The following is a 24293-nucleotide window of genomic DNA, read 5'->3' on the forward strand; positions in this document are numbered from 1 at the left end:
TAATCCCAGCACTTTGGGAGGCCAAGGTGGGTGGATCATCTGAGGTCAGGAGTTCAAGACCAGCCTGACCAACATGGTGAAACCCATTCTCTGCTAAAAATACAAAAATTAGCCAGGCGTGGTGGCACGCACCTGTAATCTCAGCTACTTGGGAGGCTGAGGCAGGAGAATCACTTGAACCTGGGAGGTGGAGGTTTCAGTGAGCTGAGATCGTGCCATTGTGCTCCAGCCTGGGCAACAAGAGTGAAACTCTGTCTCAAAAAAAAAATAATAATAATATGTGTGTATGTGTATATATATATATGATATTTTTCACTATATTGAAGCTTCCTGTGTGTGATAGCAGTGTGATCACTGAAACATTTAGTAGCCCTGTTTTTCACTTGGGTGCATTACTGTTGTCCATCATGACAGATTTTTAACTTAAAGTGATGGACCTAATCGTTTGTATCAACCAGCTCTACATTCTGGCTTTATTCTGCTTTTAGACATCAATGAATGCAAAGCATTTCCTGGGATGTGCACCTATGGGAAGTGCAGAAATACAATCGGAAGCTTCAAGTGCCGTTGCAATAGTGGCTTTGCTCTAGACATGGAGGAAAGGAACTGCACAGGTAAGATGGTTCTGCTGTTTTATTTGATAAACTCTGTCTCTTTCCTTTACTCTGTTTGAAAGTACTGGCCTAAAAAGCTCATCCTCTCATTGAGAACATGAAAATTTTTATTTATTTATTAATTTTTTTTTTAGAGAAAAGGTCTCACTTAGTCGCCCAGGCTGGAGTGCAGAGACGTGATCATGGCTCACTGCAACCTCAAACTCTGGTGCTCAAGCAGTCCTCCCAAGCAACTGGGAGCACAGGTGTGCACCATCATGCACAGCTAATTAAAAAGGTTTTTTTGGTTGTTGTTGTTTTTAAGAGATGAGGACTCACTTTGCTTCCCAGGCTGGTGTCAAACTCCTGGCTTCAAGTGATCCTCCTGCCTTGGCCTCCCCAAGTGTTGTGATTACAGGCTTGAGCCACTGCATCCAGCTCTGTAAATTTTTTTTTTTGTTTCTTTTCCCTACACTTAAGCCAGTTCTCCAAATAAACTCATGAGAGAACTGCAAAATAGCATGAAAATGCTCTTTGTTTTATATTTAGGAACAGCATACCAATATGATTTTCAAAATATATGATGACTAAACAAATACAGTCATTAAATACACAAGAATTATATAAAATTGAGTTGTGTTCTCGTAAAGATTTTAAGGTTTGTGACATACAAGTTATGACTTCTTTTCCTCATCTGTGAACAGGTATCTTAATATTAGACTTCAGTCACCATCCATACCCATAACATTCTCTTTGAAAAAGATGAGAAGTTCTAACTTTTTCTATTAGTATACCATGTTGTTCCAGATGCTTGAGCTGTGTCTTCAGGATCTCGTTTTCAGCACTCTTTGTTCGTATTCTTTGTGGAATTTCCCCTTATCGCCCTCGCTCCTGCCTGCTCCTTCTTGCTGACCTCACAGCAGTGTCTTTCTTGGCTCCTTCCTCTGCCTGCTTAGCTGAGGCTATCTCTGAGCTTTTCACAGCTGTCCATCTGGCCTTCTGAAGTCCTGCTGCCTTGAAGTCTGCTCAAGCCCTGTCTCCAGAGCTTCATCCCCTTACCTCTGTTTTCTCCTCTCTGGCTGCTGTGCTTTGCTGGGAGAGTCTGAGGAGCGCTGCGTGAGATTCCTGCATTCACCTCCAAGTCCTCGAAGCTGCTTGGCAACACTCATGTTCACCTCCATTCATCACTTTCTGAATTTCTCTCAGCACTGCTTCTAAACCTCTTCCCTGGCTTACATGCCCTCTCATATACAACCCGCCCCCATCCATTCCTGTTCTCCTCCGTTGAGAATAAATCTGATTGCCTGCATCCTTCTCACACAGCCTCCTCTCTAGTGATAAAATCTCCTTTATCCCACTGGGCACGGTGGCTCACACCTGTAATCCCAGTACTTTGGGAGGCCAAGGAGGGTGGATCACCTGAGGTCGGGAGTTCGAGACAAGCCTTACCAACATGGAGAAACCCTGTCTCTACTAAAAATACAAAATTAGCCGGGTATGGTGGTGGGTGCCTGTAATCCCAGTTACTCGGGAGGCTGAGGCAGCAGGATCGCTTAAACCCAGGAGACGGAGGTTGTGGTGAGCCGAGATCGCGCCATTGCCCTCCAGCCTGGGCAACAAGAGCAAAATTCAATCCCAAAAAAGAAAAAAAGAAAAAAGTCACCTTTATCCCCCATTCCCTCTCCTCCAGTGACAGAGAATGAGGTGTAATGCTCTCCCTGGATTTGGGGTTACCTCCTCTTTTCCTTCCTTCCCAGCTCCTGCTCTGGGTTGTCTCAGCCGGTTCGCTCCTCTCTCCTCGTGCTAGCATCTCCTCCTCTTCTCTGCTCCCTATTCCTCAACTTATACACAGGTTCAAAATATCTCCTCGGCCCTTCTTTTCTTTCAAGCTACCATTCCGTTTTCCTGCTGTTAGGTCTCACCCCTCTCTTTCAGCCAGCCATTTGTTTTGTAATTTTGACTTTTGCCCTCTGTCACCCAGACACATACACATATAGTCATCTACTCTTGCAAGACATCTTTGTGGTGTTAAAACATCTCTCCTCCTAGACCTCTCTGCTTGCCAAATCTCTCCCTGAGATTTTCTTTTCTTTTCTTAGTTTCTGCGGTATTTTCCGGTTTTGATCATCCTTCTATCTTGATGATGTTTCTTCTCTAACCTTTACAGATTATTCTTGCCTTTCCCATCCTTGGGTGTTGCCAGAGTCCTCTACTCAGCGTTCTTCTGCCTCTCAGAGTTTCATCTACCATGATGACTTCAGGGATGGCCTCTGCGGAGCTGAATCCCAGATCCTGTCTCTAACTCTCTCTGTTCTTCCTGAGTTTCACTCCCACATTTATAACTTCCTGTCGGGAAAGTTTGTCTTTGTTTTGATCTTTCTTTGTTCCTCCCCCTACCCTGTACTTTCTCCTACTAGGGACTTCTCTGTAGGCATTAGGAGTATAATTTTGAACAGGATTGAAGACCCCAATTGAATTTTGACATCTCTCTCTCCCAAAATAAAAAAATTATGCAAATTCTTTCATCAAACCAGCTATTTCAAGTGCCTGTGATATTTCTTCTAGACTGAGGCAGGTTAAGCTCCTCAGGAGACAGACTCCAAGGCAGAGATGAGCATTCAGGAAGTTTATTGGGGCTTGCTCTTGGGATGAACAATGAGAAAGGGAAGAGAGGAAAGCAGAAATCGGCAGAGAAAGAAACTGGGCTGTGATGCAGTCCCACTGAAGTCCTTAGCCCATGCCACTGGGAGTTCTGGAACTGGCACGGTCCATCAGAGTTGCCTTGAGTAGGGCATGGAAGCCATGCACTTAGGTACCTGCAAGACCAATCTTGGGATACAGCTACCCAGGGAAGCGGGAAAGAGGTCCTCTTAGGATAGTGGACGTCTGAGGGCTTTCTGCCAGCAACACTCCCAATAGCTGATGGGGAGGGGGAGTGAGTCCTTCTTTCCTGAAGAGGGACCTGGGTGACATGTCACAGTATCTACTATATCACAGACTCCTCCAGGATCTCCCAACCTGTTAAGTCCCCACAGTCAAATCCTTCACTGCCACAACCACCAGGTTAACCATCCAAGCAGGGCTGGATTGTGTAACTTCCCACTGAACAACTTCCACTGGTATAGGCTGTCCTGGTCCTGGATAGAGAAGCTCAGGGTTCTTCCAGTTCTGACCCCACCTCTTCCTTTGTTGTGAAATTAGCCAAGTTGCTTAATGTCTGTAACACGTTGACAGGGCTGCATTGATCAGGATATAATGTGAAGCTCCGTGGAAAATTGTTGGCTGTCAACTTCACAGCAGGAAAGTCCGGTGTCCTCTCGTGCTGGGGGCTTTTAGTGATCCTGTGGGTCCCTCTTGTACCCACACTCATTGTCAGCCTCTCCAGTCCAGCCAGTCTGTGGCTTACTGCTCCCTGAAATGCTTCCTTTCTCTTCACTGGTGTGCTTCATCTCTTGCCTATTTATTCTGTATCTTCAAAGCTAGCATTTCTGTACAACCTTCAAGAACCAATTCAAAAGCCCACACCCTCCAAATTGCCAAGTCTTGGCAGAGCAGAGAAGTTTATATAAACAGAGAGAGAGAGACAGAGAGAGAGAGAGAGAGAGAGCACGCACTTTCTATGAGACAGACACTGTTCTCAGCACTTAACAAATATTCATTTGATTCTATGAAGTGGATTCTATGACAAATAAGGAAATTGAGGCACAGAGAGACTAAATGATTTTCCCAAGGCCCTATTCTCAGTAGATGACAGACTGGGATTTGTAGCCAGGTATCTGGTTCTAGAATCCATACTGTTTATACTATGAAACTCCCACCACATCACATTTAGCCAAACATTGTCCCTGCTCCACCCTAGAACACATTCTTCATATGGCTCTTAACACCAGTTCCTAGATACTGGTAGATAGAAAGAAAATTAATATACATATTGTTAGCTACTTAATTGAATCAATAAATTCTGTTAAGATGTTTGTTTAAAAGGAAGTATTTACATTTTTTTTGCATGGCCAGTAATGAGGGAAATAAATAAAGACTCTTGTAATTGGAGAAATAAATACAGAAAAACTAAGTAAAAGCTGGCAGAAAGCATAGACTGAGACCCCCCTCTCAAGAGAGCATGCACAAATTATGCACTAAATCCTGTGATTTTAAAACTTCAAAATTAAATTCATCAAAATAAAGAGATCGCAGTGGAGCATTTTTCCCTACTGACAGATTTTTAGATTAAAAACTTTTGATTTTTGAACTAAAATGTTTGTAAACAGGCCATGTTTTCTTAAACATATTTTATATAGACATAACTTCTCTATTAAAAATCTTAGTTATAAGCATGGGAGATTTCTCAGAGAACCCTGTGTTTGAGAGTATAGATGCTGAAGATTATTTACTGTAATATATAAAAAGAGAAGACAAACTCACCCACACAGTCCTCACACGATAGTGACAGCTCGTGTCACCAGAGGGCTTACTAAATCGATAAGCTCTTTACATCTGAATATGACACAAAAACGCAAATTGGGGCACACACCATGGCCCTGCCCTATTTGTGCTCTCTGACTCAGGGTTGGTCCATCGTGGCTGCCTATCTCTCTGGGGTCTGCCAGTCCCTCCTGCACAGAGACAGGGGCCCTGCCTTCACACGCCCCAACCTGGGGTGGCATGGGCTAGTGTAGTAGACCAGCACTGTCCTCCAACCACACATGAGGTCGTGGGGCCCGGCTGCCTCATTTACCACCTGCCTCGTTCAGCCCATAGCACAGTTGCAGGGTTCATCCTTCTGTTAACATTTCTTTCTTTTTCTTTTTCTTTTTTGAGACAGGTTGTGTCTCTGTCACCCAGGCTGGAGTGCAGTGGCACATCATACATCATAGCTCACTGTAGCCTTGACCCCTTGGGCTCAAGCAATCCTCCCACCTTAGCCTCCCCAATAATTTTTTTTTTTTTTTTTTTTTTTTTTTTTTTTAGAGATGGGATCTCCCTGCATTGCGCAGGCTGGTCTCAAACTCCGGGCCTCAAGCAATCCTCCTGCCTGGTCTTCCCCAAGTGCTGAGATTACAGGCATGAGCCGCCATGCCCCCCTCTTCTGGTTACTATTTCTAAGCCACAAAAAGAAATCCACGATTTAGAATTTTTGCAGGTGAAAAGGCACCACTTGCCTGTTGGCGTGGCAGTTTTGGCAGTTGGGGAAAGGAATGTGCCTCAGGCCCCAGGCCCTTCTATCTGGATCTACTCAAAACATAGCCTTGTACTGTTAGCCACCAATGTCCCCAACATTTCAAGCGTGCAGCACCTTCACATGGAAGGCCAAGTCTATCTCATTCAATTTTTAAATTTATTTTAAACCCTGTGAATTAGACATCGACGAGTGCAGGATTTCTCCTGACCTCTGTGGCAGTGGAATCTGCGTCAACACACCAGGCAGCTTTGAGTGCGAGTGCTTCGAAGGCTATGAAAGCGGGTTCATGATGATGAAGAACTGCATGGGTAAGCACTGTGAGCTCTTCCTCGCCAGGTTGAAGCCATACTAGCACAGACTCATTCGTGTGCATGACCTTTGCTTATCTTCGGGCTGTGAACGGCATGCGTGGCCAGGATCTTTGGTGAGAGAGAGAAGAGATTTAAATGTCAGATGTGGTGAGAGAGAGAAGAGATTTAAATGTCAGACAGGAAATGCGCTCCTGCATAGCTCTCAGGGAGCCCCAACCTCTTGGCGCCTTCATGGCAATGAGATATTCAGATTGGATCCTGTTTATCCATAGAATCTAAAATCACACAGACTAGTTACTTAGGTGGGACTCATTTAAAATGCATGGCATCATGTGGTGGCCCCAAGATTTGTATTCAGTCATGCCAATCCCATGTTATTGCTCTTATTTGTGTACTATTACAAACCCTTTTGGTATTCCCAACCTTTTAGCCCACTGTTTAATTTTCAGTACAATATAGGACTTACCTCATAGGATATAGTAGGTTATAAATCTAAGATTTTCCTTCACTCTGATTAGCGTTATAGACACCAGAATAACTGATGACAATATATCATGAGTCTAGGGTGATATAAAGCAAATATTATTTATTTCTACCCCTTATGAGCCTGCTCATTTCATGCAATTAAATTTCTTGAAAGCTTACTACCTTTAAGAGTAGAATGTTTAGTTTTTCTGTTGGTTGTAGGAAAAGTGAGAAAAGCATTATCCCATCTCCCATGAGCGTATCTCTTACACTGACTCACACTCTCCCATCAGATAGTATTCTTTCTCCCACACTGTATGTGTGAATATTTTTCCCTCAGAGTTCTTTAATGGATCTCACGTTTTTACCTTTCAGACATTGACGAATGTGAACGTAACCCTCTCCTTTGTAGGGGTGGCACCTGTGTGAATACTGAGGGCAGCTTTCAGTGTGACTGCCCACTGGGACACGAGCTGTCACCATCCCGTGAGGACTGTGTGGGTGAGTTTATCTCCTCAGCACATAAACCTGCCCAGCACAACTGGTAAAGAGCAGGGATCAGTTCTGACAAACCTGTTGTTTGAGGAGCACATGAAATCTAGCTTATTGAAAGGTGGAAATTGAGATTCCCTACATCTGGACGCAGGCTGTGTCTTTAGTGGATGCTTGAGTGACACTCTCGAATGAGCTGGCATTCCTCTGGTTGGCCTCTTTTTTTATTGCAAGCCACGTGATTGTTGAGGAGCCCTGTGGATGTCCCTGTGGTGTCATCCTCCATTAGGAAAAAATGGGAAAGCTGCCCTGTGCATTGTGCACCTTTGCCCAGCGTCTTCCCATCTACTCAGGCAGACTCCGCTCTGCGCCCCTGTGCCTGCTCACAGAGCAGCTTGCACAAGTTGAACACGGTGCTCCCTTAACCCACTTCTCAGGGAAACACTGGGTTTCTTCATCTGCCCTGAGCTCTGTAGGGATGCCAGAAAGGATATAAGAAGACTAAAAGCTAATGACTGGTCTTTGGACATTGCAACCTATTGCTTTTCATAATACATGAAGGTCTCTGGAATTACTGGGTTCCTAGTATACTGGCTTTAAAACTTAGATTTAGCCAGAAAGCATGTTCTTCACAGGAAATCTTTCTTAAAACCGTAAGCATATAAGACAGCCTAAAATAGAACAGATTGCACACTAAATTTCAAATCATAATTTGAGCACACTTTTCTAATACACATATATTTATTTATAAGCCATATGTATTGCTTTGCTAGTATATGAGGTGAATTTTATTGTAGATTAAATAGATATTTTAAAGTGATAAATGAAAAAGGTTTTTAGTGTTCTTATTTCATTTTAATAGTGGTATAAAAGGCTTTTTCACACTAATAATTCCAGAATATTTATTCATGGTTGTACATATTGAGGTACAGTGAGTCACAGATCTAAGTTTACTTTGTTACTTAGTTTCCATGGATCTTACAGCTTAAAAAGGTATCCCCCAAAGGAACAATGCAGAGTACAAAATGTATATTTCTATATAATATACACTTAGTGATCATAAGCATAAACCCATGCCATATAATCTTGGTTATTTTGAGAATTTGGAATGAATTTCTGGTTATATCTGATTATATTGTCACTGCTTTTTATGTTATCTTATGCCTGACAAATAGTTTACAAAAGGAAGCGTATCACTCTGCCATTTTCTTCTGTTATCTTGTGCTTACATTATTGGTACTAGTTTATTTTTAAGGCATCTGCCCATATTATAGGGGTTGGTTTATTTTAAAACAGGCAGTGTGGTTTGTAGATCACTATCCCGACACACGAAACATAACACAGTGTAAACAATTAAACACGTGAAGGCCCTATTGTCATGCCTCTGTCTTGTGGAGCCATCAGTCTTCCATCAGGATACTTCAGATCATGTAGGCAACACTTCACCATCTAATATAGACCAGGTGAGCATGCCCGTGTAAGTTCATATATTAAGTAGTATTTAGCTTCAGTTCTGGCATGTGTGCAATCTCTGTGGTCTAACATGATGGTCACTAGCCATATGTGCTATGTAAACTCAGGTAAAATTAAATAACATTAAATATTCCTTAGTTATACTGTCCGTATTTCCAGTACTCGGTAGCACATGCAGCTGTGTATTAGACCGCATAGATATGGGAACAGTTGCATCATTGTAGAAAGCTTTACTCAACAGTACTGTTGTAGATGGAAATAGAGACTCCAGCATTTTCTTTCAATCCCCCAGGAGAACATTTCACTTCCCCATGAAGTACACAGACCCCTTTGGAGACCACTGCTCTGCGGAAGCACCTTTCTGATGGCTTTAGTGATTTGACGTTGTGTAAAGCATTAATTCTTTGTATCTTTTATAGATATTAATGAATGCTCCCTGAGTGACAATCTCTGCAGAAATGGAAAATGTGTGAACATGATTGGAACCTATCAGTGCTCTTGCAATCCTGGATATCAGGCCACGCCAGACCGCCAGGGCTGTACAGGTAAGGGGAGACCAAGCAGGCCTGAAACTCGTATGTCTCAAATCAGCCTAGGAAAACTTTTGGCACTGAATTATAATAAAGCTTATGCAAATCCTTTGTCCCAAAAATGAATGTAAGACTAGGGGCAGATCTCAGATATTTTGTTGGTCTTGCAGCAGACTCACTCATCTTAATGTAGAAAATGCTCTAATCCCCATAGTTCTTCTATTTCCGAATTATTTAATCTTAGGGTACTGCAGTTAAACATGGAATGCTGCGTAAAATGAAGTTAAAAGAACTAAGAAGGATGATGTTCAATCAACACACATAGTGGGGAGAAAAATTCAAAGCCACGTTAGCATTATCTGTTTAAAAACAAGAAAACTCCTTTTAAGGAAGCAGACCTGACAAGTAATGTGGTTGTGTTGCTGTTTTCACAGATATCGATGAATGTATGATAATGAACGGAGGCTGTGACACCCAGTGCACAAATTCAGAGGGAAGCTACGAATGCAGCTGCAGTGAGGGTTATGCCCTGATGCCAGATGGAAGATCGTGTGCAGGTATAGAAAGGAAAACACATAGGCTTTGTACATCTAGGTAATTTTTTTCTTGAAAATATGGCTGCAGATATTACCAAGTGGAACCAGATAGCAAACAAAAGCATTTGAGATTGATGAATGACATTTTTATTTTCATCTGATGCTAATTTTGTATCATCAGACATTGATGAATGTGAAAACAATCCCGATATCTGTGATGGCGGTCAGTGTACCAACATTCCTGGCGAGTATCGCTGCCTCTGCTATGATGGCTTCATGGCTTCCATGGACATGAAAACATGCATTGGTGGGTATCATAAGAAAGGATAAACATTTATACACACACGTGCATACACACCCACATGCACACACAAGCATGAAAAAAGGAAGGTTTTTTCAGTTGTTATTTTAAAAATTCAAATCATTTTACTAGAACTATAAAATCTCAGGAAGAATTACTTTTAAAAATCTCTAAAGGCAGATAGTATATTTATCTGCAACATGATGATTTGCAGATGGATTATATTTTAGATCTCACCTGTGTATTTCAGTATTATGCTATTCAGTCTAGATGATAGCTTTTAAATTACTGTGATGAACACCTACTAAGATATTGAAAATAAATTTTCTAGATGTGAATGAATGTGACCTAAATTCAAATATCTGCATGTTTGGGGAATGTGAGAACACAAAGGGATCCTTCATTTGCCACTGTCAGCTGGGTTACTCAGTGAAGAAGGGGACCACAGGATGTACAGGTGGGTTTCAAGTTTGTGTTCTCTGTGTTTCAACTTCTCAGATGTCAAAGGCCAACTTTCAACATCGTTTGTTTTCTGGCATCCCTTAGGCCAGTTACCTACCACCAGGCTGTGACTGTGTGTGGGATGAGTGTGTGATCCATAGCATGTGTGATGGATTTGGCTGGTCTCTGTGGTAGCACACTGTCTGAGCCACCCACCGGGAGGCTGACTGTGGGCTGTGACAGAGAGTGAGTGAGTGAGTAGGAGTGCAGTCTGGTTCCCATGGCCCTGACCGCTAATGGTGGCTCATGCAGCAGCTGTCACTTTCTGAGTATGACTGCTGCCCACATGGAAGACATTCATGAACAAAGAGCACCAAAAGACCCGGGATCCCAGTTGCCATTTACCTCTGCACTTCTTTTAAACTAGTAAAAATTAATCTTAAGTTTCATTGAGACCCTTTCCCTTTCTTCCTTTCTCCCATATTTTCCTTTCTTGTTTGCTCTTCTCTGTTTGCTTTTGTCTTCTCTCTGCCCAAATTGCCTTTCTCCTTTTTCTCTCTTCACTTTCCTTCTTTGCTCACTTCACCCACTTTGTCTTTTGTTCCCTTTCTCTACTAACTAGTTTTAGCCTTTTGCGTGCAGGTGGGGCTAGGACGTGCCAGGGTCAAGGTTTTGGATCATGTATTCCTCAGTGCTCAATTTAAGACTTATGTATGATATTTTTTCAAGGCAGGTGGTGGAAGACTTAGAAGGCAACCCAGCCCTTAAGCTGACCCCTCCATTAAGGGACAGATTATAAAAGAAGGTGTTCTCTGTGTGTTCACCACTGACAGGGTTGATGTGAAGCCAACAGAGAGAGAGAGAGAGAGAGAGAGAGAGAATGTGTGTGTGTGTGTGTGTGTGTGTGTGTGTGTGTGTGTGTGTGTGATTTCAGCATCTATAATATGTAATCATTGAACTAGATAGAACACATTACTATTTATAGTCAAGAAAGCTTTGGACAACCAAATCTACATAGGTTATACATACATATATAAGGATATGTGTGTGTGTATACAGACAAATACACACACGCACACACACTGGTGAAAGCATCTGGCTGCTTTCCAGATAACATTCCCAGTGAATATTTTTCTGTAATCTCAAATAGAAGAAATAAAAATAAACACCTAAATTAACAGTTTTTTTAATTCTATAAAATATTTATATTTTTAAAATGACAAATGATCATGTAATTTTAAAAAGAGAATAAACTATTACATTTTTTAAAAAGTTAAGATTCTTATCTTCATGAAAAATATGTAATATCAATAGGAAGGAATAGCACTGTCTATTATTGGAAATAAGATTTCTCTTGATCTGTAATCGAATGTCCTCTTTATGGAGCTGTGTCTGAGTCTGGACAGGGAAGAAGGCCCCAGGATGACACACGCACCTGCCAAGGAGCAACGCTGCTGTTTCTGTCTCTCTTCTACTGGAAAGTGGCTGACAGTTCTTTCTAGGGAAGAACTCGTTTTATTAGGATCATGAATTTTCCAAATCCTCTTGGAGTCTACAAAACTTAAGAATAAAAGTTAGGCTACCATTTTCTCCATACAGTTGCATCTTTACTTTAAAATGTTACCTATACAAAAATATACCTGGAAGTAGAATTAATTAGTTTGTATTTTTATTTTTTTCTTATGAATTATGGTTTCTCAGATGTGGATGAGTGTGAAATTGGTGCTCATAACTGCGACATGCATGCTTCATGTCTGAATATCCCAGGAAGCTTCAAATGTAGCTGCAGAGAAGGCTGGATTGGAAATGGCATCAAGTGTATTGGTGAGTTTGCAAATGTAAATATCCTTTGCTAAGGCACAGATTTTTAAAGGCTCTTTTTGGCACGATTGTAGAATCATGCTCTTCGCTTTTATTAATTCCCTTATAAAAAGGCTATCTTAGTTGCAAGGTAGTTCCTGGCTAAGAGTTTGCTTTACCCTTATCAAAATTTCAACAGTATGCCTTGGCACTGGTTTTTTAATGTGTTGTTGTTCAGTAAAAAATTGATATGCAGCTGGTGATCCAAACACAGCTGTATGATGAAAAATGACTAGTATGTTCTTCCAATCTTTTCAAAGAAGTAATCAGTGAGATTTAAAATCCAGTGAAATAAATGGAGGGCAATAAAAGGTTTTTTCAGATAACCTAAGTTTGTAGTAAGTCAACAATACCATCATCTTGTTAGAAAATAGAATTCTTCTTACAGGAAATTCTAAATGCTTTCTTGGATTCCAAGAGCTCTTATTTGAAGAAAAAAAAATGGGCAATTTCTCCAAGTTTTATGGTTCTTAAGCCAGAGTCTAAGAAGTATTTTATATCTCAGAGGCAAGGAACTAGAATATACCCTGAGTGTCATTCACAGTTCTGTGTAATATGCTTAGTGTTTCACTTGCCTTACAATAAAGCATTTTTCCAACTGGCAAGAATTTCCAGGCCAATTTAAAACAGAAAAGAAAGCAAGCTAAACTCACTTTCCCCGATAACTTACAAAAAACGTATAGACCCACAGTAAGGATTAAAAAATAGCTTTAAGATCTCTTACCAAAACTGTAAGTTAATTTGAATATATACTTTTTTATCCATTCAAATATTTCATACTTATCAAAAGTTTATGTGCTGACTATAGAATTTGAAGTATCAGAGCTTCCAAATAACTGCTAAATAACATCTTGCAATGGCTTAGTGAAGCTCCAGCCTCTAGTCCAGCCATCTTTCCAGGGTTACTATCATAACTTTTCAACCATGCCCTCGTTCCCATTTTTGTAGCCCCATGTGCCTACCCCTTTTCTCTTTTCAGCCTCCCATTTTTGTGCTTCTTGTCCGTCTGTCATTTTGGCTAACTATTGCAAGACAGCCTGCCTCTGATGCAAGACATTCAGCTGTGTCCAGTCTCCTGTGCTCCAGGATGTCACCCAAATTCATCCTCTTCTTTACATCTTCTTTCCTCTACTCTAGTCCCAACCGGAGAGAGTCTCTCTCTCTCTCTCTCTCTCTCTCTCTCTCTCTCTCTCTCTCTCTCTCTCTCTGTCTCTCTCTCATGCGCCCTCGCTCTTGGCGTCTGCTGAATGCTAAAAGAACTCCCCTCTGGTATGCTGGCTTGTTCCCTCTCTGGCCCCCCTGCAGTCCATTCTCCATGTAGCAGCAGGAGCATAGATTCGATCTCTTCATAGTCTTCACTATAACCCATTGAATTCAGGATAAAATGCATCTTCCCTCCCTTGGCTGCGGGTTTCCATTGTCTTTCTAGCTTAATTGTCCATCACCCTCTGTCTGGTGTATTCTGCTTTGCCACTGTAACCTTCTTTCATTTCTTAAGTCACACCGAGCTCATTTCCTCCTTGGTGCCTTACCATGTGCTCCTCCCTCTGGAAGGGATACCCTTCCCCACCTCTGTTTAGCAGTTAAGCCTTTCTCATCCTCAGGTCTGACATTTACTAAAAACTACTTCCTCAAAGGGGGCATCTTTGTTCCTGCAGCCCAAATAGGATGCCCTTTTTATTCTCTCATGACACCTTGTACCTTTTCTTCATGGCATATATAGCAAGATTTAATTGTTTTCTGTGTTTAACATCTGTCTTTTCTACTAGACTAAGGGTTCCATGAGGTCAAGAATCATATCTCTGTTTCCTCATCTATTAAATAAACTTGACAACTCTTTATTAATTTTCCTGTTCTGAAATTCAGTATCACCTTCAGAATTGATCCTTTTACTGATAAGGAAACCACTAATAAAATTCACCCTCAGTAGAAGTCAGAATGAGATCTAACACTAGTTTGCTTTAAGCTGTTAAAAAATTCATGTTGACTATATATCTCACAAAATGCTTGAGTTCATAATTTTGGCCCACATTTATTGTATGGACATTGGATATTGGGTCTGAGAGCTTAGTGAATTGGAACTGTGATCCTGCAAACCAAAACACATGCCATTTGTCCAGTTTATATGTAAATTAAGACAAACTTTCTTTCCAGGTTCTTAAATGTTGCATTTTCATTTCTGAATTTTTTTGCTGTGTTCTGCAGATCTGGATGAATGTTCTAATGGAACCCACCAGTGTAGCATCAATGCTCAGTGTGTAAATACCCCAGGCTCATACCGCTGTGCCTGCTCTGAAGGTTTCACTGGAGATGGCTTTACCTGCTCAGGTGGGTGACAGTCCTGAGGTGTGTTCTGATGGGCTGGTCATAGAACACTCTACATACTTCCTCATCTGAAGAAAATTATAGCTAAAGGAGACAAAAGTAACTACTTTTTTAATACTTGACCTGCAGATGACTATGTATCTTTCTCTTACATTAAACACAGAAATCTGAATGACTTTCCAGATGTATTCTTGAAAGTTTTCAAATAAAGGCATTTGTAACAATCATGTACTGTTAATGATTTGCCGTTTTATCTTACTTACTTGTAACATGGTGGTTAAAAAAAATGCAGCCTTTGTCTGGATCAGACTGCCTGGATTCAAATCTTGCCTATGCCGTTTTTTGCCTGTAACTGTAAGTGAATTGCTTAACTTGTCTGACCTGATTTAAAATGCAATAGTAATAATACAATTTTCTTTTCTTCTTTTTTATTCTTAAATGAATGGTGTGGGAAAACTGTTCAGCTTTTTAAGATAGGATATATGACCTATCTGATCACTGCTATTTAATGTGTTTATCAAAGTCTCAGTAGTTTATCACATGACATTGAAAGGATTAAATGGAATAATACAAATAAAGGACTTAGAAGAACACATCACAAAATTTCAGTAAATATTAGCTTCTATTTAGCTTCTATTCATTCATATTCTTTGAGGATAAAGCATCCTCTCATTATATGCATGTATACGACTAGATAATCTTGCTGGACATAAAGTTGAATACTTTTCAGTTTATAAAGTAAGTGTTTCTCAATTGATTTTCAGTACACATTTTAAACCCATAATTAAAGGATAGACTAAATTATTTTCTAATTGTTGACATCAAAAATGCAGCCTCATCATTTTCAGATGCCTGTTTAAGGAAATGTGTTTATTCAATTTTAAAGCTTCATTACTTGTAGCCCTAGATATTGCATCTTTCCTGGCATTTCTCCACACTGTGGTATCAAGGAAAGAGCATGGCTTTCAAGTCAGACACATCTGCAATCAGATCCTGACTCAGTCAACATGTATTATTACCTTACTGTGGCTCTGTCAGCTGACTTGGATGCTCTTAGCCACAGGTTCTTCCTCTTCTAAACCTCAGGAGATTGGTGCATTCAGTGAAAAAATGCATGTCAGGCAACCAGCACAGCACATGGCAAATGACACCCTCACTAAACATTGATTTTTCCTTCCCTCTGATTCCACTTGATAGAATTAAATTATCTTTAAGGTCTGTGAGTAATGTCCGTTTGTGTAATTAAGATAGAAGTATTTTTATAAGATTATGACATGAAAGAAACTTTCCTCATTCCCATAGTGTCTCTAGTTTGCTTAAAAACACTTGAACTAGTGAAAAAGCAAGTTGTTTATTCGAATACTATAATTTTCTCAAAGAATGATCACCATTTTAAGGTTAATTCCAATGTTTTTCATATCTAAATAACGTTGGCATACCACCGACAAGAGAAGGCAAATGTGAGAGATGTCTGCATTTCTCCTATTAATAATATTACAATTGAATGTTAGGGTGCAGGTTAAATAGCTTTTCTTTAATTATATTACAATTCAGTGTTGCAGGGGGCAGGATAAATAGACTTTCTGTCAGGTTGATACCCTCCTTTAAGTGAATGTGATTATCGTTTCATGTTAATGAGCATTAAGTCAAGCCAGTAAAACTGATCTATTTATAGGGCAGGGAGAAAATATGTCATGAAATTTGGAACTTGACAGAGATGGAATTTCCTTTTTTGTGCAGATGTTGATGAGTGTGCAGAAAACATAAACCTCTGTGAGAACGGACAGTGCCTTAATGTCCCGGGCGCATATCGCTGCGAGTGTGAGATGGGCTTCACTCCAGCCTCAGACAGCAGATCCTGCCAAGGTGGGTCACCAGGATTCCAACTCATTTTCAAGTTGGATCAACCACAGCAAATGAAACCACAACAAGGGCTGGAACAAGCTCCACCTGGAAGCAGAATACATAGCACATGCTGCACATATAAAAGTCGTTCGTTTAAACGTGGATTATTTTGCCGAATGAATAATGATGAAGGCAGCTTTCATCTCTTATGAAGTTTTCCTGGCCAAGAGCCAGTAGTTGGAAGTTTGGCTCATTCTTTTTTCTTTTTTAACCATTTTTTCTCTTCTTTCTTTTTTATCACTAAATGAATGACATGTGGAGAAACTATTCAGCTTTTAAAATATGCTCCATTACTTGTCTCAACCACCACTATTTATTGTGTTTATCAAAATCATAAAAAGCTCATTTTTGGCATTTACCTTCGTGGTGGAGACTTCTGTCTGTATGTCTGGGAATGGAAGTCCTCTTCAGGGATTCAGCAAGGGCTGTACTTTTGCTTAATACTAGTGGTTCCTTATTCTAAGTGATGACATCATCCCCCTTTCCTAGAAATGGGTCTTTGTGCCTAGTATGATATCTTTCCAAGAAAAAGAATTTGGATTTTCTATTAAATTAGAAACTCAATTCACATTATATATAGTTTGAGCCATCATTGTGTTATGAATAGGGACTATATGAAAATATAAATGAAGAAAGGAGAGATTGAAAATAGTTTATACACCATAGGGCTTCAGCAGAATTTATGATTCACAGAAAACCTTTAAAAAAACTCAGTTTGAGCCGGGCGTGGTGTCTCACGCCTATAATCCCAGCTCTTTGGGAGGCCAAGGCGGGTGGATCACATGAGGTTGGGAGTTCGAGACCAGCCTGACCAACATGGAGAAACCCCATCTCTACTAAAAATACAAAATTAGCCGGGTATGGTGGCTCGTGCCTGTAATCCCAGCTACTCAGGAGGCAGAGGCAGGAGAATTGTTTGAACCCTGGAAGTGGAGGTTGTGGTGAGCCGAGATTGTGCCATTGCACTCCAGACTGGGCAACAAGAGTGAAACTCTGTCTCAAAACAAAACAAAGCAAAAATAAACAAGCAACAAAGAAACTCAGTTTGCCAGTCATGCAGCCTCATAGAGAAAAAAAAAAAACCTAACTGCTGAGCAAAAATGATAAAATGAAAACAGATTTAAAAACTTCCCCCTACATCAGTATCTAACCAAATGAACAGAAATGGCAAGTACTGGCACACGTGCACACACACATACACACACACACAAACACACAATTCATCAGTGTCAACCAAACAAAACCAAATGATACACCCTGCAGTGGTTCACAGTAGAGCCCAACTCTGCTCCACCGTCAGAAGTGGCCCTGAAGAAAGAAAGTGAGCCAAAAGTTCATGAAATTCTTCAGAAAGAGCAACAAATGTGGAGAGACTCAGAAAAAGGGGATGAACAGTTGGCCCTAGGGAAGATGAAGTTAGAAACTGAAAGCATTCATGCTTCTACGTTGACCCACAATATTGGGCAGAATCTAATCCATTTTTTACAAGGTGACTTAGGGTAAGTTCCTTTTTTTCTTGGTCCTGGTTTCTTCTAAGCACTGAAGTGTAGTAGTAGAATTAATGGAAAATGTGAATCAATGTAAATGTGGAATAACATGATTTATTATCTACATCAGTTTGACAAGAGTTAGTGGGAGAAGGAACAGGTCAGCAGTAGCCACTTTCAATAACGTAAATTCTTTATACCTGGACAGGATTTTTCCTTCCTAATTGTGTATTACTTTATGGGTGGCACAGGCCCTTTCAAAAGTTCCCTCTCCCCCAAGATGGTGCTAAATAGTTACTGTTTACTGTACTTCCTGCACATCTAGTTTTCTCATATGTCATTACCACAGAGAGAAACTCATAACTGACAGGGCAGCTGAGGGTTGGCACACCTGTAGTTCACCCTCAGTTGGACCCTCTGCTCCATTCAGCTGAACACCAGCTTTTGAAATCCAAAAAATGTAATTCCATGGTTCTGGCCATTCTCCTTGTTTTTCTCTCCTCTCCACAAGGTCTGGCTCATCTGGACCGTTTCTCCTGAATTTATTAATTGAATCCCTTGTTGTCTACCCATCTTATTATAAGTACATGATCCTCCGATGAACATTTTCCACCACAAAGTCTCAGAATTTCTATAGAATTCAAAAAATTATTGAAGTTGGCCATTTCCCAGTAATCTCCACCAAAATGAGGGAATATAAAACCTGGAGGAACCCCTGCAGGAACATGATAGAGGACTCCGTTAAATGGAACAGACCTACATACAGACCATTTTCTATAATTTCTAAAGAGAAAGCGAAGGCCAAGTTCATCAACATAAAGCCCAGGGGAGCTCTCCCCATTCTCAATCTTCTCTCCCTCCACCTTATGAAACTTTGGGCGACTGAATACAGCTTTAATGAAACCTAAACCAGCTGTCTTCCACATAAGCTCTGATAAAGAAGGAAAGATATCAAAAGATGTTATTTAAACTGTACTAAAGTAAACAAAAGCTCTTGAAAGAGCAGGCCAAGTAGTGTGTATACAAGCTGAAAAATAAACAGTAGCAACTATACAGGCATCCTATGAAAACAAAAGCAAGAAAAACACAAAAACAGCTAAAGAACCAACCCACAATGGAAGAAAACTCCTCAAGAAATAAAACAAAATTTCCATAGGTACTTTTTGCCATATATGATCTTAATAAAATCGTAAATGTAGTTGAACAAGCTTACGGAGATTATAAGAGCTATAGAGTAAAAGGGAGATTGTAGAATCAAGGGAAATAAGAAATGGGGACCAATACAGCAAAATAAGAGAACTATTAAATAAAAACAGCAAAAACCAGAAGACATATAGATGAAAATGTAATTGCTAGCATAGAGAAGGGGCCTGAGATAATAACAGTGGAAAAAAAGAGGAAAGAGAAATTAACACTGTTAGAGAAAAGACAAAAACTATAAACATCAGTATAATTGGTGTCGCTGAAGAGAGCCCAAAAAATCAACTGGAAAAAAAAAGTACTAAACAACCAAACATTTTCATGCAGTCGAACAAAGAACTGAATATACAAAGCCCAAATTGTAAGACAAAGACTTAGATTTACTACATTTGTCAACTTTAGTCATAGGAGAAGGATTGAAGACTTCAGATAGAAAAGGCAACACATCTCATGTGCAAAGACACACATAGGCTCAAAATAAAAGGATGGAGGAATATTTAGCAAGCAAACAGAAAGCAAAAAAAAAAAAAGCAGAGATTGCAATCCTAGTCTCTGATAAAACAGACTTTAAACCAACAAAGATCAAAAGAGACAAAGAAGTGCATTACATAATGGTAAAGGGATCAATGCAACAAGAAGAGCTAACTAGCCTAAATATATCTGCACCCAATACAGGAGCACCCAGATCCATAAAGCAAGTTCTTAGAGACGTACGGAGAGACTTGAAGACTCCCACACAATAACAGTGGGAGAATTTAACACCCCACTGTCAATAACAGACAGATCAACAAGACAGAAAATAAAGGATATTCAGGATTTGAACTCAGCTCTGGACCAAGTGGACCTAATAGAGATCTACAGAACTCTCCACCCCAAATCAACAAAATATACATTCTTCTCAGCACAACATCGCACTTTAAAATTGACCACATGATGAGAAGTAAAACACTCCTCGGCAAATGCAAAAGAATGAAAGTAATAACAGTCTCTCAGACCACAATGCAACCAAATTAGAACTCAGGATTAAGAAACTCACTCATGGCCAGCCACAGTGATTCATGCCTGTAATCCTAACACTTTGGGAGGCCAAAGCTGGCAGATCATGACGTCAGGAGATCGAGACCATACTGGCTAACATGATGAAACCCCATCTCTACTAAAAATACAAAAAACATTAGCCAGGCATGGTGGCGGGTGCCTTTAGTCCCAGCTACTCAGGAGGCTGAGGCAGGAGATGGCTTGGACCCAGGAGGCAGAGCTTGCAGTGAGCCAAGATCATGCCACTGCACTCCAGCCTGGGACGACAGAGCAAGACTCCATCTCAAAAAAAAGAAAAAGAAAAAGAAACGAAAAAGAAAAGAAACTCACTCAAAACCGCACAACTATACAGAAACTGAACAACCTGCTCCTGAATGACTGCTGGGTAAATAACGAAATTAAGGCAGGAATAAAGAAGTTCTTTGAAACCAATGAAAACAAAGTCACAATGTGCCAGAATATCTGGGACACAGCTAAAGCAGTGTTTAGAGGGAAATTTACAGCACTAATTGTCCACGGGAGAAAGCAGGAAAGATCTAAAATCAACACTCTAACATCACAATTAAAAGAACTCGAGAAGCAAGAGCAAACAAATTCAGTAGCTAGCAGAAGACAAGAAATCACTAAGAGCAGAACTGAGGGAGATAGGGACACAATAAACCCTTCAAAAAAACAATCAGTGAATCCAGGAGCTGTTTTTTTGAAAAGATTAACCAAAGAGATAGACTGCTAGTGAGAAAAATAAGAAGAGAGAGAAAAATCAAATAGACACAATAAAAAATGATAAAGGGGGAGATATCACCACTGATCACACAGAAATATAAACTACCATCAGAGAATACTATAAACACCTCTATGCAAATAAAGTAGAAAGTCTAGAAGAAACGGATAAATTCCTGGACACATATACTCTCCCAAGACTAAACCAGGAAGAAGTCGAGTCCCTGAATAGACCAATAACAAGTGCTGAAATTGAGGCAATAATTAATAGCCTACCAAACGAAGGAAGTCCAAGAACAGGTAGATTCACAGCCAAATTCTACCAGAGGTACAAAAGAGGAACTGGTACCATTCCTTCTGAAACTGTTCCAAACAATAGAAAGAGAGGGACTCCTCCCTAACTCATTTTATGAGGCCAGCATCATCCTGATACCAAAACTTGGAAGAGACATAACAAAAAAAGAAAATTTCAGGTCAATATCCCTAATGAACGTCGATGCAAAATTCCTCAATAAAATACTGGCAAACCAAATCCAGCAGCACGTCAAAGAGCTTATCCACCAAGATTGAGTCAACTTCATCCCTGGGATGCAAGGCTGGTTCAACATATGCAAATCAATAAATGTAATAATCCATCACATAAACAGAACCAATGACAAAAAACACACGATTATCTTAAAAGATGCAGTAAGGTCTTCAATAAAACTAGGCCTTCATTAAAATAGACCCTTCAATAAAATTCAACACCCCTTCATGCTAAAAACTCTCAATAAACTAGGTATTGATGGAATGTATCTCAAAATAATAAGAGCTATTTGTGACAAACCCACAGCCAATATCATACTGAATGGGCAAAGGCTGGAAGTGTTCCCTTTGAAAACTGGCACAAGACGAGGATGCCCTCTCTCACCACCCCTATTCAACATACTATTGGAAGTTCTGACCGGGGCAGTTAGGCAAGAGAAAGAAATAAAGGGGATTCAAATAGGAAGAGAGGAACTTAAATTGTATCTCTTTGCAGATGACATGATTGTATATTTAGAAAACCGCATCGTCTCAGCCCAAAATCTCCTTAAGTTGATAAGCAATTTCAGCAGTTTCAGGATACAAAATCAATGTGCAAAAATCACAAGCATTCCTATACAGCAATAATAGACAAACAGAGAGCCAAATCATGAGTGACCTCCCATTCACAGTTGCTACAAAGAGAATAAAATACCTAGGAATACAACTTACAAGGGATGTGAAGGGCCTCTTAGAAGAGAACTACAAACCACTGCTCAAGGAAATAAGAGAGAACACAAAGCAAATGGAAAAACATTCCATGCTCACGAATAGGAAAAATCAGTATCATGCAAATGGCCATACTGCCCAAAGTAATTTATAGAATCAATGCTGTCCCGATCAAGCTACCATTGACTTTCTTCACAGAATTAGGAAAAACTACCTTAAATTTCATATGGAACCAGAAAAGAGCCCGTATAGCAAAGACAATCCTAAGCAAAAAGAACGAAGCTGGAGGTGTCATGCCACCTGACTTCAACCTATCCTACAAGGCCACAGTAACCAAATCAGCATGGTACTTGTACCAAAACAGAGAGATAGACCAATGGAACAGAACAGAGTCCTCAGAAATAACACCACATATCTACAACCATCTGATCTTTGACAAACCTGACAAAAACAAGCAATGGAGAAAGGATTACCTATTTAATAAATGGTGTTGGGAAAACTGGCTATCCCTCTGCAGAAGACTGAAACTGCATCCCTTTCTTACCCCTTATACAAAAAATAACTCAAGATGGATTAAAGACTTAAACGTAAGACCTAAAACCATAAAAACCGCAGAAGAAAACCTTGGCAATGCCATTCAGGACATAGGCATGAGCAAAGACTTCATGACTAAAACACCAAAAGCAATGGAAACAAAAGCCACAATTGACAAATGGAATCTAATTAAAGAGCTTCTGCCCAGCAAAAGAAACTATCATCAGAGTGAACAGGCAACCTACAGAATGGAAGAAAATTTTTGCAATCTATTTGTCAGACCGAAGGCTAATATCCAGAATCTACAAGGAACGTAAACAAATTTACAAGAGAAAAATAACCCCATCAAAAAGTGAGTGAAGGATATGAACAGACAATTTTCAAAAGAAGACATTTATGCGGCCAACAAACATAAGAAAAAAAGCTCATCATCACTGGTCATTAGAGAAATGCAAATCAAAAGCACAGTGTGATATCATCTTATGCCAGTTAGAATGACAATCATTAAAAAATAAGGAAACAACAGATGCTGGAGAGCATGTGGAGAAATGGGAACACTTTTACGTGTTGGTGGGAGTGTAAATTAGTTCAACCATTATGGAGGACAGTGTAGCGATTCCTCCAGGATCTAGAACCAGAAATACCATTTGACCCAGCAATCCCATTACTGGGGATATTCCCAAAGGATTATAGATCATTCTACTATAAAGATACGTGCACACCTATGTTTATTGCAGCACTGTTCGTAATAGTAAAGACTTGGAACCAACCCAAATGACCATCAATGATAGACTGGATAAAGAAAATGTGACACATATACACCATGGAATACTATGCAACCGTAAAAATGGATGAGTTCATGTCCTTTGCAGGGACATGGATGAAGCTGGAAACCATCATTCTCAGCAAACTAAGGAACAGAAAACCAAACACCGCATGTTCTCACTCATAAGTGGGAGTTGAACAATGAGAACACGTGGACACAGGGAGGGGAACATCACACACTGGGGCCTGTCAGAGGATGGGGATTAGGGGAGGGGTAGCATTAGGATAAATACCTAATGTAGATGACAGGTTGATGGGTGCGGCAAACCACCATGGCACGCGTATACCTACGTAACAAACCTGCACATTCTGTACATGTATCCCAGAACTTAAAGTATAATAAAAAAAGAAAAAGAAAAGGCAATTCATGAGCTAAACAGAAATATCCAATACCAAAAGACATTAGATCCATGCCCACAAAATTCTGAGGAAATGTGAAAAATATTATACTTAATTATAAAGATAATAAGCATTTTCTTACACATGAAATATGTCAGGTAGAAAACACCTGTGTTTTTATAAAAGTCCCACCCTTCTTGGAGAAAGAACAATCAGCAATGAAACACAGACAATCAAGAAACAAATGGAGAAGTTGTAATAAAACCATTATTGATCCCTTTTAAGTAAATAATTAGTACTAAACACTGTGGAAATTATGGTAAACTGCCATAGACATTGAAAAAGTGCAAATGATAAAAATAAGCAGTTGGAAGGATATATGAGTGCTAATTTTCTTATAATTTATTGTATAGAATTAATTAATACTACCTAAAAATTACATTTCAACTTTAGCATAAAGCCAAAAATTTTTTAGCATTTTTTATTCTTAACATTACAAAAGTATT

The 24293-nt window shown here is 39.9% G+C and overlaps 1 protein-coding gene across 1 annotated transcript in view; it reads left to right on the forward strand.

The window, feature by feature from the left end:
* Nucleotides 1-24293, forward strand: part of FBN2 (fibrillin 2) — a 276282-nt gene that overhangs the window by 194893 nt on the left and 57096 nt on the right. Inside the window, exons 25-34 of the mRNA XM_008014309.3 lie at nt 489-614; nt 5952-6080; nt 6924-7049; nt 8933-9058; nt 9478-9600; nt 9761-9886; nt 10212-10337; nt 12023-12145; nt 14387-14509; nt 16247-16372. Of these exons, the coding sequence (XP_008012500.3) occupies nt 489-614; nt 5952-6080; nt 6924-7049; nt 8933-9058; nt 9478-9600; nt 9761-9886; nt 10212-10337; nt 12023-12145; nt 14387-14509; nt 16247-16372 (1254 nt within the window). The remainder of the gene's footprint in view (nt 1-488; nt 615-5951; nt 6081-6923; nt 7050-8932; nt 9059-9477; nt 9601-9760; nt 9887-10211; nt 10338-12022; nt 12146-14386; nt 14510-16246; nt 16373-24293) is intronic.

Source organism: Chlorocebus sabaeus, chromosome 23 (assembly GCF_047675955.1).
Source record: "Chlorocebus sabaeus isolate Y175 chromosome 23, mChlSab1.0.hap1, whole genome shotgun sequence".
Classification (NCBI taxonomy): Eukaryota; Metazoa; Chordata; class Mammalia; order Primates; family Cercopithecidae; genus Chlorocebus; species Chlorocebus sabaeus.